Genomic DNA, 13,118 nt, shown 5'->3' with positions numbered 1-13,118 from the left:
GGGGCATACATCCGGAAAGACTAGACATCCCTCCCTCAAGCGATTATATCTCGCCAACCCACACCCGCGCCTATGCCGCTTGTCTATTTTCAAGGGCTTCCGCACTCCGCATGCGATATGCGTCACCCACATTGTCGCAGCAGCTTCAACAAGCTAGCCCATTCCCAGCACTCAGCCTCAGCTCAAGGGGCAGTCCAGCGTCCTAATAGCGTCGAGAGAGGGTCAACACCAAGGACGCCGTCGACGGGGGCTCGGTTGTGCCCGCCGGAGCGTTTTAGCCCCCTGTCTAGCCTCCGGGAGACCCTCGCTCCCGGAACAGCTGCAGCAGAACCGGGCAACCGGCTTGGAGACCAAGAACAGGAACAGGTTTGGCCCGATGTAGGGCGCGCCTTAGCTAGTCGAGTCCGAGGTACTGCATGCGCATGTTGCCCTAGTCGAGGGGGACGAGACTCGACAGATGCACGAAGGGACTTCCTAGCAGACGCCAACTCGTGAGCGATCCCGGCCGGCTAAACACATGAAACGAACCAAGCTGTCAACATGGCAGGCGCCATTTTCTGGCTGGCCTTTAAAGCTCCGTTCAGCTGCATCCTTCCGTCGAGCTGCAGTCGTTTCGTTTCGTTTCGCCCTTGAACCCGCTGGGAAGTTGGCAGTGCTGATCAAAGATGGAAAACATTGACTTCGTGGTTATTGGTGCCGGTAAGCTTGACCCGCGTTCCTCTCCCTTTGTGACTCGTCGAATTCACCACCGTCGATGAATCTCCGGCCGAGAAAGTAGCACTGGAGCTAACCCGTCAACGTGTAGGTTGGGCCGGTCTTGCGGCCGCAAAGGCTCGTCACCAGCTTCACCCAGAGGAGTCAGTGGCTATCCTGGACTCCTCAGCCACCGCGGGAGGCACCTGGGCGGCGCACCGACTATACCCGGGGCTCAAGAGTAACAACATGCTCGGAACTTATGAGTACCCAGACTTCCCTATGGACCCGGAGGTCTTTGGCGTGCAGCCGGGCCAGCATATTCCAGGAGCGGTGGTGCACGAGTACCTGAACAAGTACGCCGAGAAGTTCGACATCCATGACAAGATCCGCTTCGAGCACAAGGTCGAGTCGGCCGAGCACCAGGAGCTCGGGGGCTGGATCATCACGGCCCGTGACGTCAAAGCCGACAAGGAGGTCAAGATCGCGGCCAAGAGGCTTGTTGTGGCGACGGGTCTTACGTCTGAGGCTTTCCTGCCCACCTTCGAGGGCCAGGAGCAGTTCGGCGCCCCCCTATTCCACGGCAAGGACTTTCTCGACTACGCGGAAACTCTTGAGACGGCCAAGTCCGTGACCGTCTTTGGAGGTACCAAGACGGCGTGGGATCTTGTCTACCAGTATGCCATCAAGGGCATCGAGGTGAACTGGGTCATCCGAGGTGAGCAACGACTGGAGTCTCGACACGGGCGAACTCGACCAGCTAACAACGCCGTAGAAACCGGCCATGGCCCCGTCTGGATGGCTCCCCCCTACGTCACGCCGCTCAAGAAGTGGCTCGAGAAGCTGGTGCACACCCGCATGCTCACCTGGTTCAGCCCATGCAGCTGGGGTGACGCCGATGGCTACGTGACGACGCGCAGCTGGTATCACGGTAGCGCCATCGGCCGCGCCCTCGTCAACCAGTTCTGGAATATCCTGGGCAGCGATGTCGTCGCGCTCAACCAGTTCGATGCCCACCCGGAGACGGCCAAGCTCAAGCCGTGGAGCCAGGCCTTCGGCATAGCGTCCGGCCTGTCCATCCTCAACTACGAGACCGACTTCTTCGAGCTGGTCAAGAACGGCACCGTCAAGGTGCACATCGCCGACATCAACGGCCTCTCGGAGCGCAAGGTGCACCTCTCGGACGGCACCACGCTGGAGACAGACCTGCTGTGCTGCTCGACCGGTTGGAAGCATGTGCCTCCCATCAAGTTCCTGCCCGAGGGCATCGCCAAGGAGCTAGGCATCCCTCACACCCCATCCGCCACGTCGTTCCCGCCGCAGGAGTTGGTGGACAAGATCGACAAGGAGATCCTGCATCGGTTCCCCCGACTCAAAGACCATCCGGTACAGAACGCAAAGTACGAGCCGCTGCTAGACAACAAGGGCGTGTCGAGCAAGGACGCCATCACCCCATCAACGCCGCTGACGCCTTACACACTGTACCACTTCATGGCGCCGCCCTCGACCAAGTTCCTGGCGACGCGGGACGTGGCATTTGCGGGCATCCTGATGAACATCACCGTGTCGACAATTGCACACGCGCAGTCCCTCTGGATCAACGCCTACTTCGACGGCAAGATCGCAAACCTGCCGAGCGGCACGCCCTCCCCCGAGGAGGTGGCCGCGTTCCAGCACGAGGCGGTCCTCCACAGCCGGTTCTGCAAGTGGCGATATCCCGCCGGCTACGGCCACAAGTACCCGGACTTCATCTTCGACGCGGTGCCGTACCTGGACCTGCTGCTGACGGACATGGGGCTCAACAAGTATCGCAAGGGCGGCGGCATGGCGGCCGAGGCCACGGACCCGTACGGGCCGGAAGACTACCGGGGCTTGGTGGATGAGTGGAAAGAGAAGCATGTGGAGGCGTGAGGAGCTTGTGGTCGAAGAAAATAAAGAGCGTGTACTGATATTGAAGGGAAATACCTTGGACGATGGATGATGATGTTAGCGATGGAGAGTATCTATCCATGTTGTACTTCTTGGCGGGATGTTATGTAAGACCGGCTGCCTGGCTGCCTAGCTGCCTAGCTGCCTACAAACTAAATGCGAGTAACTATGTACTGTATTATTTCGCAACAAACTGCTCGATGCCCGAATTTGCCAATGCCTAGTCTCATGTCTTTTAAGCAGTGTTGCTGTTAAGAGTCCAGGATGAGCGTTAGTCTTAGGCAGCCACCTGGACCGTGAACAATCTTAGTGGACCTAACCAAGCCTCACCACTCGACTAACACTTATAACAGGTCCAGTTTCCTTCAACGACAGCTCGTCATTTTACAAACCACATCACTTGTGTTATTAGATATTCATTCTCGTCACCATGGCCGGGTTCATTGACCTCACAGCGGATACTCCTCCGCCCCGCCGCCAAACCCGAAGCTCAACTCGGTCTCAAACAGCAAAGTGTCAACCTTCAACTTCAACATCACCATCATCACCACCACAACTCCCCCCTTCCAACTTTTGTGCCCTCCCATGGGCCCTCCGCAACCCGCCCTCCCTCAATAACCCGCTTCAACGGAAACGCAACTGGCTGCGAAACTACTCCGTCACTCTGCCCGAGGACCTCCAGCGCCGCAACCTGGACGCCAACCCGGCCGTCGCAACGCTCGTCTTCGCCCAGGAAGAGGCCGGCACCGCAGTGTGCATCTCCCCAGACGGCGTCATTCTCACGTGCGCTCACTGCGTCGCCGAGACGGCCGCCGAGCTCGACCTGAGCGCGCTGCACACGCTACTATTCGCCTCGGGCAGCGTCGTATCCGCCCGGACAGTGGCCTGGGACCCGGTCCGCGATCTCGCACTGCTCGTAGTCGCCGAGGCCGAAGACCAGCGACCTTTCCCCTTCATGCGCTTGGCCTCATCTGCACCGAAAAAGGGCGCCCGCCTACTCTGCATCGGCCACCCGGGCTCCGAGGACCTGGAGGCCACAGTGCCGGGCCTGCAGACGGGCTACGACACGCTGGTGCTCAGCACAGGGACGTTCCGGGGCATCGCGGCGGGCCAGGACCCGCAGGACAACCGCGATATTGGCGCGCTGGCGCATACTTGTTGGACGTACTGGGGCCACAGCGGCGCCGGGCTCGTCGACCGGAGGACGGGAGCGCTGGTTGGCTTGCACTCGAGCTGGGACGACGAGACGGGAATGAGGAGGGGCGTGCCGTGGGAGGCGGTCGAGGACTTTGTGGGCGAGTTTGAGAGAAAACAGCAGATAGGAAAGGGAGTTCCAGAGGGGTGGAGGTGGTGTATGAGGTAAAGGGATGTTCTGGTTAGTGACATAATGTTGAGATATACACATCTCTGGAGGGGAAGTTCGGTACAGCAGACGGGGATGCTTAATTGTAATGAACCTCAATGGGACGGCCCTCAAGTCATATAACGAAACATTTAATCAGAAAACACAGATATACATTATCATCCGTCATTAGAACATGTCCACTATGCCTAGGAACCTCTCCTTCGCCAGCACACTCACACAACTCACCACCCCAACGCTCCCAGTTGCTTCAAGAAGTGTGTATTTCCAGGCCGTCTTACCTTCGTATCAAACAAAGACCTTGACAACCCAGATCCCGTCCAACTGCAATCTACATAGACGACTTTCTTTCTTGCCTCCACCACATCCAATACTGCTTCCCTCACGATTCTCTATTCCCAACTTGGCAAAAAGGACAAGAAAATCAACACTCCGTCGACATGCGATTCAATTACGAGACAATTTCTCTCTCCAACATAAGACAGACAGACAGCTTCCTTCCTCAATATCTTTCACTTTCTGTCTCTCAATTCCAGACCAAAGCATCCCAATTTTGCAAACGCCGTAGCCCAGAGTCCCCGGTTCGCGGAAATGGGGAACAGACAATAAAGCTAAGACACAAAGCTCTTCCCGCTCTCGCTCTCTCTATCCCTCGCTCGCCCTGGTTTTCCTTCCGGTGCGAGGGGTTGGGGGACAGAATCAAAGCCACCTGAATATCCAAACACATTCTGTAAACAGAACGAACCGCCCAGGTCATCCAGTGCCAAGAGGCCACAGAATGACCCATTGATCCCAAAGCAACACCGCCGTGTAGCATAGCTCAGCTTACATCCAGCGTAAGCCATGTCCAACCCAGATTTTGTTTTGCACGCCCTCATCTCTTACATTCCTGCTCCTTTCTAATCAATCCCTGTTGCGAAGTCTGCCCCTCAGGACGCGCCGAAAGCACGTCGACGGGGTCCAAGGCAACGTCAGTCCATCAACCGTGGGTCCTCCCGCAGCTGGGACGTTTCAAGGCTGGCCCCAGTCCCGGAAGCCCAAACAATTGCCGTCGGACGTCATACGACAACAACTGGGTCGTCCAGACTCTCAGCATATGCAATCCTTAAAAAAAAGCAAAAATAAAAACGTCCTGTCCCAGCGCTATGCAGCAAATGTCGTATCGTGTAACCCAACAAGCCCGACTCCTGGCATGCGTCTTTCGTTGAATCTCGTTGAGGGAAACCGTGTTTCGGTACGCGCCGATCCGATGCCCAATGCCCATGCTTGTAGATGCTCCAGTGAAATGTTGTGGGGTAAGGATCATAATCGGCAATCGAGGGCCTAGATGATGCCTCCCGGAGGATCATACCCTGCTGCAGCTCCCCGGCCAGTGTTGCCAAGCCCTGCGCTTCCAGGATCTCCATCCGCCGGTGCACTTGTTGTCTTCCGCAGCATAAACATGGGTTTCTTGCCTTCCTTATCCAATTGCTTGAACAATATCAACGGTTTCTCTTCGAGACCTAGACACCGCTCCTGGTCGCCGTAGACGATATAAAGGGCATATTGATCCCAAGGTGCGTTGATTTGGTACTTCTTGAGGGCTGCAGGCAGAACTTTGTAGCAGGGATCCTCCATGCTGACACGGAACGATTTGAATATCTCGACCGAGGCATTGCTGGTACTAGGAGTGTCGGGAACGGGCGTCTCTCTTCGACGAGGCGGGCCTTGCTGGCCCTTGTCCCGGGAATTATAAGCTGCATGGTCGGAGTTTTCAAAAGTTGAGCGCGTCGACGGCGTCGGGGCTTCGCTTCGGTAGGATCGGGAGGCAAGGGTAGTCCCGCTCATGTGGGTTGGCGGAGAGGTCGGAGAAGGAATGTTGGGAGATGGATATGAAGGAGAGGATGCGCCCTGGCCACCCCCATTCATTGCAGCAAGGTGTGACGATGACAAGACGGCCCGCTCCGCAGCGTTGGCAGGGTCGAGGGTTGTCTCGGCTATTGACCTCTCGTGCGTTGTTTGTGTGGGGGAAGCATTCTTGGGCGTGGTTCCGATGACAATCTTCCTCGTCGAGTACTGGCGCTTCATGGCGTTTGCAGATTGGCCGGGGGGAGGAGTCGGCGCTGGGGGGGAGATGGTGGCCTCGTAGCTGTAGGCCTGGGTGTTGCCGCTCAGGTTGGGCAGAGGCTGCTGAGCATCCTTGACCAAACGGAGTGCGGGGAGCATGTCCTCCCTCAGGCGCCTAAAATCGTCTGTCATTCGCCGCAGGTCTTGTTCAAGCATGCTCATGCGTTCGTCGCGCAGACGAAACTGTTCAACGAGGTGTTTGATATCCTTGAGGGTTGCAGTGGCATATTGGGCTTCGGCATCAGCAGCTGTGAAATTCGAGGTTAGGACAAGATCACCAGGGCATGGGTTGAAAGAGTTCGCAACATACACAGGGGAAGGTAGTGGTCGCTCTCCATAGGCACATCCTGGGCTTTTTTGACGTCGTAGACGCTCTTGAGGATGGTCAAGCGATGGCCAACGCTGGCGATGCCCATACTCTTGAGATCGTCGTGCAGCAGGGCCACGAGGGCCTCACCAACAATATCGTTCTCTGCAAGGCACAAAAAGGTCAGTCAGTCCATCCATTGACAGGTTCGAGGATGTCTCGATAAAGGCGGTACGGGTCGGCCAAGGGCGGGGAGAAGGGACGCACCAAGGAAGCGATCAGTATACTGCTGCAAGCCAATGGTGCTGATGAAGTCGGCACACTCGTCGGCTGTCCATTCGGTGATGATGGTCTCAGGTAGGCGGTCGCCGCTGCTGCGGTGGGCGTAGGTCGGAGTGTGCTCCGCGGAGGTGGAGAGCTCTGAATCGATAGGGGAGGTCTCAGAGTCGCCCACGGGGGAGTGACCGCCCATGCTTCGCTCATATTCGTCGTCGGCGTCGGACTCGGCATAGGCCGTGCCACCGTCGAAGCTCATCATGGTGACAACGGGGGGGCGAGCAGTCGCCAACAACCAGGGGCAGTCGACAACTTGAGTCGGGGCGATGGTTGTGGCCCGTTAAGAGCGGGTGGTGTTGGTGGTGATGTGGAAGGTGGCAGGCAGTCGGGACGTCAGCCGTCGTGGGATCGAGATGGGACGAGGGGAGCCCCGTGGGCGTCAGTCGACGGATCAGCCGTCCTCGATCGCAGTGGGAGTTTGAGGCGACGGCGACGGGAGCGGTGGCCGCGGGATCAGGTCGTCGGGCGGGAGCGGTACGACGGGAGCAAGGGAGCAGCCTTGGTGGAAATGAGGCCCGGGGATGAGATCGAGCGGGCAGGCTGGCGAGAGGCGGAGACGGGCGGCAACGGCGACTTTTGGAGGAGCAAGCCAGGAGAAGGAGGCGGCGAAGCGACGAGGAAGAGGAGAGGTGGGAGACGAAGTCGGCGAGTCGTAGCAGCAGCAAGCCCGGGCCTGGAGCGAGAGGGAGACGGAGGAAGCGAGGACGCCAGCGAGAGAGAAGTGGGAGAGCAGAGAAGAGGGATCGTCGGTGATGATGGAGTCGTGGAATGGGTGGTGTCGTAGAGGTGGAGGTGGAGGTGGCAGCAGTAGGGCAGCAGGTTGGTTGGTAGCGGTGGTTGACGGAAGCGCTGGGGGGAAAGAGGAGAATGGACGAGTCTCTCCGTCAATCAGTCAATCAGCAGTGGAGCGCGGCGCTCCCAGGTACCGTGCCACCCACGACTGGTGGAACGGTACCTCGCGCCGGACAGGTCGCCCTTAGGGCCGGGTGCCTCGCCCCGTACCAACCCACCTGCGGCGACCCAAGGGAAGGGGCCAGACAGGGAAGTACCGTGCTAGACACCCAGCGCCGGGGACCGTCAGGTACAGCGCAACACCGCAGCCAGCACCACCACCACCACCACCACCAAAGCACCCGCGGGCGGACCACAGGTGGGTTGTCTCAGTGGGCTCGCAGCCGAGAGTGGGCTATAATCGCAGTGGGTTTTTCCCAGTGGGCTGCTGTCCCCTCCATCAATCCTCCCCCGTAAAAGTAAAATAGGGCAACCTGAAAGCTGGGAAGCCGTTCGGCGCCTAGGCGCTCTTCCGCCGACAGCCCATCCACGAGATCCACGAGATGGGCCTGGGAGGGACCCTCATCCATGAAAGACCCCAGCAGCTCTGTCCGCAAAGAGGGACCGCCCAGCGAACAGGCCGCAGAGGGATACGGACAATCACCGTCAGGGAAGGGGGAAAAAAACCCTTGCACTGGCCTTTGTGCCCTGCACAGCCACGACTTTTCTCTTCTTCATCGTCGTCGCTCGACCACCACCGATCCTGCTCCGTCTGAGCTACCCGCCATGTATCTCTTTCGTCCAGATGTACCTGGGCCGATGCCGTCATGCCGGGGTCGCGCAGAGCTGCAAGTGCCTGGCCTGGCCCTTTACGTACACCCATCCCTCGCCTTGCTGGGCGACACTGGACTGGCGCAGCAGCTTGGTCCAGACCTCCCCAAGGAAAGCCAAGGACCAGCCGAAGAGGACGGCGTGTCTCGTCCCTAGCCGCTCGCCAGCCAAGAGAAAAAACCCCGGCCCCGAAGCTGATTCTGGCCTAGGCCCTGGATCCCACCCCGCCGTCGTGCATGGCCGGCCGTGAGCTCATCAAGGGGGGGCCGAAAAAGAAAAAAGAGGCCAAGTCGTGGAGGAGGAAAAAAACACCTCCTTCCTGTTCGAGTGCTCGTGCTTGAATACGGGAGTGACGATTCGTTTCTAGTTTGTTTCTCGTCTGTCTGGAGTCCTGGTTTGTTTGTTTCCTTGCCATTTCTCGGGCACATTGCTGCACCCCGTGCCTAGGCGAGATCTCGTTTCTTCTGTCAACGGGACCGAGCATCCGGACAGTCTCCATTCAGTCTCCATCCAGACACATCCAGACAGACTACCGCATGTAGACAGACACTTTTGACATTCTCCACTGTAAATGGCCTGTCTGCCCGTTGCAGTCTGTGTCTCTCAGTGCTGTAACCCCATGCGGCCCTGTGGATAAAAAAAGACCAAGCAGGGCCTAGATATGCAGACCAACTCCTTCGTACATACAGCGTAACCGCGCAACCAACAACCAAAGGGCGGTGCCATGTACCTAACCCAACGGCAACGCTTCCGAGCGCCCAGCAGCATGAGAGGTGAGGTAAGGCAAGGTACCGCTCGGATGCCACTGGCGTCAATTCTCCGATCTGCTTCCCGTTAGCTAAAAAAAGGAGCCTGTCGCTCACCGGTGGCGAGTTGCACAGACAGGAGTTGGTCCTTTGTCGAATCACCTCAGGTCAGGTACGCGTATCTCCCTAGCATTGAGACAAGGTACTTCTTCTGAAATGACTAAGTACTTGTTTGGAGCCAGTCTGTCTTGGAATTTGACCATCGGCAGCTTACTAGGTACGTAGTAGTCCATTCGGTTCCCTCAGCCGAGTCAACTCCCCGTCTCTCCCTCAGACTCTTGGCACATCAAATGCCTTACAGCTCCGAGCCTCCACCCTCATCCCCATCATCAGGCCCGTCACTGCTTGTCCCAACTACACGTGGATGAAATACACTTTATACCCCGGGCTGACTGCTCTTCATTCATAGGCCCATCGGAAGCCCCGTACCCCAGCATCCTCTCAAACTTCACCTTGCCTTGCCTCGCCACGACTCCCCCACGTGCCATCACCAACACCCTCACACCACAGTCACACACTCGCAGCCAAAGCAAGCCTCCCTCTTTCTTATCTCCTCCTCTTTCCTCCCCCGTCTCCTTCGCATTTTCTCGTATTCCTCCCTCTCTGCCCCGCATCCCATTCATTCCGTACCTGAACCCCCATCCTCATCCATGCCTACCCCCCCCCCCCCGTCGTCTGCGTTTCAGGTTCCCGTCATATTTAGCTCCTCCAGCCACTGTTTCGCTGCCCGCGCTCTCCTCCCTTTGCACGGAACACTCTCTCGTCCGTCCTGCTCAACACCTGCACATCATCTAAGGATCAAAGCGCCGCCTGAAAGAGCAATCGATGGCGAAAATAGCCCCTACTAACTCGTCTGGGTAGGTAGCTCGTGTCAGGCGCAGAGGGTCTTCGTGGCTGCATCTGGCATTGATATGCATGCTTTGCGGCCTTCTTTCATAAGCCAAGTGTTGTGATGTAAATGCTTTTTCCCTAGTCTTAGTCAGGTGTCACATCTGACAAGTCGGTTGTTGCCCAAGTCCCAAACCTACTGCGTAAGCTAGACGCGATGGCCGCGGGGAGACCATGCAATCGCCTTGTTTCTTCTATGTTGACCTTAGCACCGACTCCGCCAGGGGCAAATCTCATTGTGGCGATAGGGTAAGCCGGTTCAGCATCCTTACTTACCATTCTTGGGTTACCGTGGCATCTCTCCTCCTGTCTCTAGCTTGAGGTGCAAACATGGAAGAATGGTTATGTCGAGCTTGAAAGGGTAAAATCTTCAATAGAACGTCCTACGTACAATATTGCGCAGAGCGTAGAGCTTCAATCAACCGGGGGTTTCTATCCTCTGAAAGACTCCTAAGTGTGACTCTCGAACATCTTGTAATACAATCACGCATCACCTGGGCTGTCTCCCATCGCTCCACCAAGACCGCCAGTCCTCACCCTTCATATGTTTGACTTAGAACTTGTCTTCATGACTCTATTCACATTAGAGACTAATGTACTTCTTCAGGACACTATATACAAATTCGACGCTCTCTATGCCAGTTTATATATACCATCCACTCTCCAACCCCAACTCTCCGGGGTTTCTTGAGCATTGCTCATTTCCCATTTCAAAAATATGCCCGTCACACACCGCATACCATTATGCCCATCACCCCCCCAACTCCTCTCGACGCAAGAAAATGTTGTGGTCCGAGGGGACCGAAATATAAATGGCAAGGCAGCTAGGCAGCATGCCTTGATGAGAAATAGAAGAGGTAAAAAGTCGTGCAACATCCTGATCTCTCACAGGATGATGGTCTATTCAGTTGCGCCAAAACAACACCAATTCAGTTTCAAGAGCACGTGGGAATGTGTCAGAAAGGAGTTCAAACGCCGAAAACAACTCGGTCAGTGCAAGTATGTATTACCGCAGCGCAACCTTGGCATCGTGGACACCGTGTCGCACGACGTCTTCCAGCCTCCACCGGGGAGCCTTCAGAGCGATGCCGTTCTCCTTCCTCCACTCCGACTCATCTTCGGCAGAGATGCCTTCAGGGAGGTGCTCCTGTCCACCAGCGATACCAGTTGAGAACTTGATCTGCAAGATGTCGCCAACCTCGTCACAGGCGGCCAGGAGTCGGTCCAGATCGTCCTTGTTGTGGGCAGATGAGACACAGAATCGAGCGCGAGAGCTGATAAGAGGAGTGGCGGGGTAACCGACGACAACGACTGAAATCTTGCGTCGAAGCATCTCGTGGCTGAAGGCGGGGAGCTTGGCGGGGTGGTAGAGCATGACAGGGATAATGGGAGAGTCATCGTGGCCACAGACGATGAGGCCAAGACGCTTAAGTCCGAGGCGGAGGTAGCGCGAGTTAAAGGCAATACGTTGGAGACGCTCCTCACCCTGACCGGGGCAGAGCTCACCAGTAATGAGCTTCAGGGAGGCCAGAATTTGCATGAGGACGCTGGGAGCGGGAGACTCTCCAAACTGGGTGCATGCATTTGTGTTCTTGAGCTTGTCGATGATATGCTGGTCAGCAGCAATGTAACCGCCGTTGGCGCCGAAAGACTTGGTAAGAGTTCCCATGAGAATGTCCACTTCCGAGGGGTCGATGCCGAAGTAGTCACACACACCACGTCCGCGGGGACCAAGGGCACCGACGGAGTGAGCCTCATCAATGAAGAGGTAGAACTTGTACTTATCCTTGAGGGCAAGGATTCCGGGAAGATCGCACATAGTACCCTCCATAGAGTAAAGGCCTTCGACGACAAGGAGAATCTTCTTCCAGGGACGATGGGTACGGGGTTGGCCCTGGGAGATAGCCTCGCGGAGAACGCGCTCGAGGTCGGTCATGTCGTTGTGCTTGAAGGACTGAATCACAGCACCAGAGAGACGGGCACCGATACGGATAGAAGCATGGTTGAGCTCATCGGAGATAATGAGGCAACCCTTGGAAACGAGAGCAGGGAAAGAGCTGGCGTTGGTGACGTAGCCCATGGAGAAAACCATAGCAGCGGGCTTGCCGACAAACTCGGCAATCTCGCGCTCAACCTCAAGAGCCAGATCGGAAGTGCCAGCAGCGCCGCGGGGGCTGCAGAAGCTGACGCCATAATGCTTAACACACTCTTCAACAGCGTCGGCGCAGGGACCATCAGACTGAGCGAAACCGAGGTAGTTGTAGGAGCTCATGTTGAGTGTCTCAGTGTAGGTACCGGTATACTTGTAAGTGCGGTTGAAGTCGTCAGACTTGCGGTCCATGAGTGTAATAAAACGTCCGGGAACGCCGGTAGTGGGACGGGCAAAGCAATCATCCAGTCTCATCTTCAAGCGGCGAACGTAGAAGTTGTCAAAATCGGAGTTGAGAGCGGCGTAGCCATTGGCAGCCTTGAGGGCTCGGTAGTGCTTGGGGTTGCCGAAGCGCTTGCCGAAGAAGTCGCGGAAGTGACCGAGAAGGATGAGGATAAGGTAGCTGATGTAGGTGGTGAGAATGAAGTAGTAAGGAGGCTCGTCCTCAGGGGGGGGCTCGAGGGGCTCTCCGTGAGACATGCTGGTGTATCGGTGGCTCGGGTGGACAAGAGGGCCGAATTGAGCGTCGGCACGCTTCTGTCGTTCAACGTCCTCAGGAGACTGAGGCTGGAAGAGGGTCGAAGTCGGGGCCTCGACGCTGCTGAGATCACCAGGGCCAGCGGGAGAGAGAGAGATGGTAGGGAGAGACGAGGGCGAGAGGGCGGGAGCGCCAACGGCGGACTGGTGTTGCTGCATGGCGAGCAAAACCTGCTGGGCAGCAGAGTCCTTGGACTTGGGGCTCGAGGAGAAGAACTGGGTAATGCGGTTGCCCTTGGAGGTGGAAGGGCGCCTCTCGCCCGACTTGACGGGTTGAGACATAGAGGAAGAGGACGAGAAAGGATTGGCGAGCCGACGGGGCATGTCTCCTATCTGAGGTGCGTATTGGGGAGAATTTTGAGCGCCAGTGCAAACGGACCGAGGGTCTAGTTGCTCGAGAGG

The 13,118-nt window shown here is 57.0% G+C and overlaps 5 protein-coding genes across 5 annotated transcripts; 2 read left to right on the top strand and 3 right to left on the bottom strand.

Annotated features, from left to right (window-relative positions):
• Positions 1-665: 665 nt before the first annotated feature.
• Positions 666-2,604, top strand: BGZ61DRAFT_483356 (uncharacterized protein; the record flags this gene model as incomplete). Its single annotated transcript, XM_046249484.1, has 3 exons — positions 666-699; positions 806-1,411; positions 1,469-2,604. 3 exons carry the CDS (start codon positions 666-668, stop codon positions 2,602-2,604), a joined length of 1,776 nt encoding a protein of 591 aa, XP_046098796.1.
• Positions 2,605-2,798: 194 nt separating this feature from the next.
• Positions 2,799-4,124, top strand: BGZ61DRAFT_429495 (trypsin-like cysteine/serine peptidase domain-containing protein). The gene has a single exon (XM_046243777.1). The coding sequence runs from the start codon at positions 3,053-3,055 to the stop codon at positions 3,983-3,985; it is 933 nt and encodes a 310-aa protein (XP_046098795.1). The 5' UTR covers positions 2,799-3,052; the 3' UTR covers positions 3,986-4,124.
• A 1,184-nt stretch (positions 4,125-5,308) lies between these two features.
• BGZ61DRAFT_363977 (uncharacterized protein) lies at positions 5,309-6,936 on the bottom strand (the record flags this gene model as incomplete). The annotated part of the gene is made up of 3 exons (XM_046241477.1): positions 5,309-6,339; positions 6,402-6,563; positions 6,666-6,936. The coding sequence occupies 3 exons, from the start codon at positions 6,934-6,936 to the stop codon at positions 5,309-5,311; spliced, it is 1,464 nt and encodes a 487-aa protein (XP_046098794.1).
• Positions 6,937-9,062: 2,126 nt separating this feature from the next.
• Positions 9,063-9,812, bottom strand: BGZ61DRAFT_460515 (uncharacterized protein). The gene is made up of 2 exons (XM_046247032.1): positions 9,552-9,812; positions 9,063-9,359 (listed from the first exon to the last, which is right to left on the bottom strand). The coding sequence occupies exons 1-2, from the start codon at positions 9,763-9,765 to the stop codon at positions 9,241-9,243; spliced, it is 333 nt and encodes a 110-aa protein (XP_046098793.1). The 5' UTR covers positions 9,766-9,812; the 3' UTR covers positions 9,063-9,240.
• Positions 9,813-11,036: 1,224 nt separating this feature from the next.
• BGZ61DRAFT_363712 (pyridoxal phosphate-dependent transferase) lies at positions 11,037-12,998 on the bottom strand (the record flags this gene model as incomplete). The annotated part of the gene is made up of 1 exon (XM_046241454.1): positions 11,037-12,998. The coding sequence occupies one exon, from the start codon at positions 12,996-12,998 to the stop codon at positions 11,037-11,039; it is 1,962 nt and encodes a 653-aa protein (XP_046098792.1).
• Positions 12,999-13,118: the final 120 nt, after the last annotated feature.

The sequence above is a fragment of the Ilyonectria robusta genome, assembly GCF_021365365.1.
Source record: "Ilyonectria robusta strain PMI_751 chromosome Unknown BGZ61scaffold_24, whole genome shotgun sequence".
In the NCBI taxonomy this organism is placed as follows: Eukaryota; Fungi; Ascomycota; class Sordariomycetes; order Hypocreales; family Nectriaceae; genus Ilyonectria; species Ilyonectria robusta.
Note: the sequence above shows the minus strand (reverse complement) of the source record. Positions and strands in the feature narration are given on the sequence as shown.

What these genes read in the sequence shown, in the direction of transcription:
- BGZ61DRAFT_429495 (XM_046243777.1), top strand. Translation starts at nt 3,053, where the DNA reads ATGGCCGGGTTCATTGACCTCACAGCGGATACTCCTCCGCCCCGCCGC.
- BGZ61DRAFT_460515 (XM_046247032.1), bottom strand. Translation starts at nt 9,765, where the DNA reads ATGAATGGGATGCGGGGCAGAGAGGGAGGAATACGAGAAAATGCGAAG. An exon ending in GTACGGGGCTTCCGATGGGC is followed by an intron (nt 9,360 to 9,551) that starts CTATGAATGAAG and finishes ACTACTACGTAC; the next exon opens with CTAGTAAGCTGCCGATGGTC.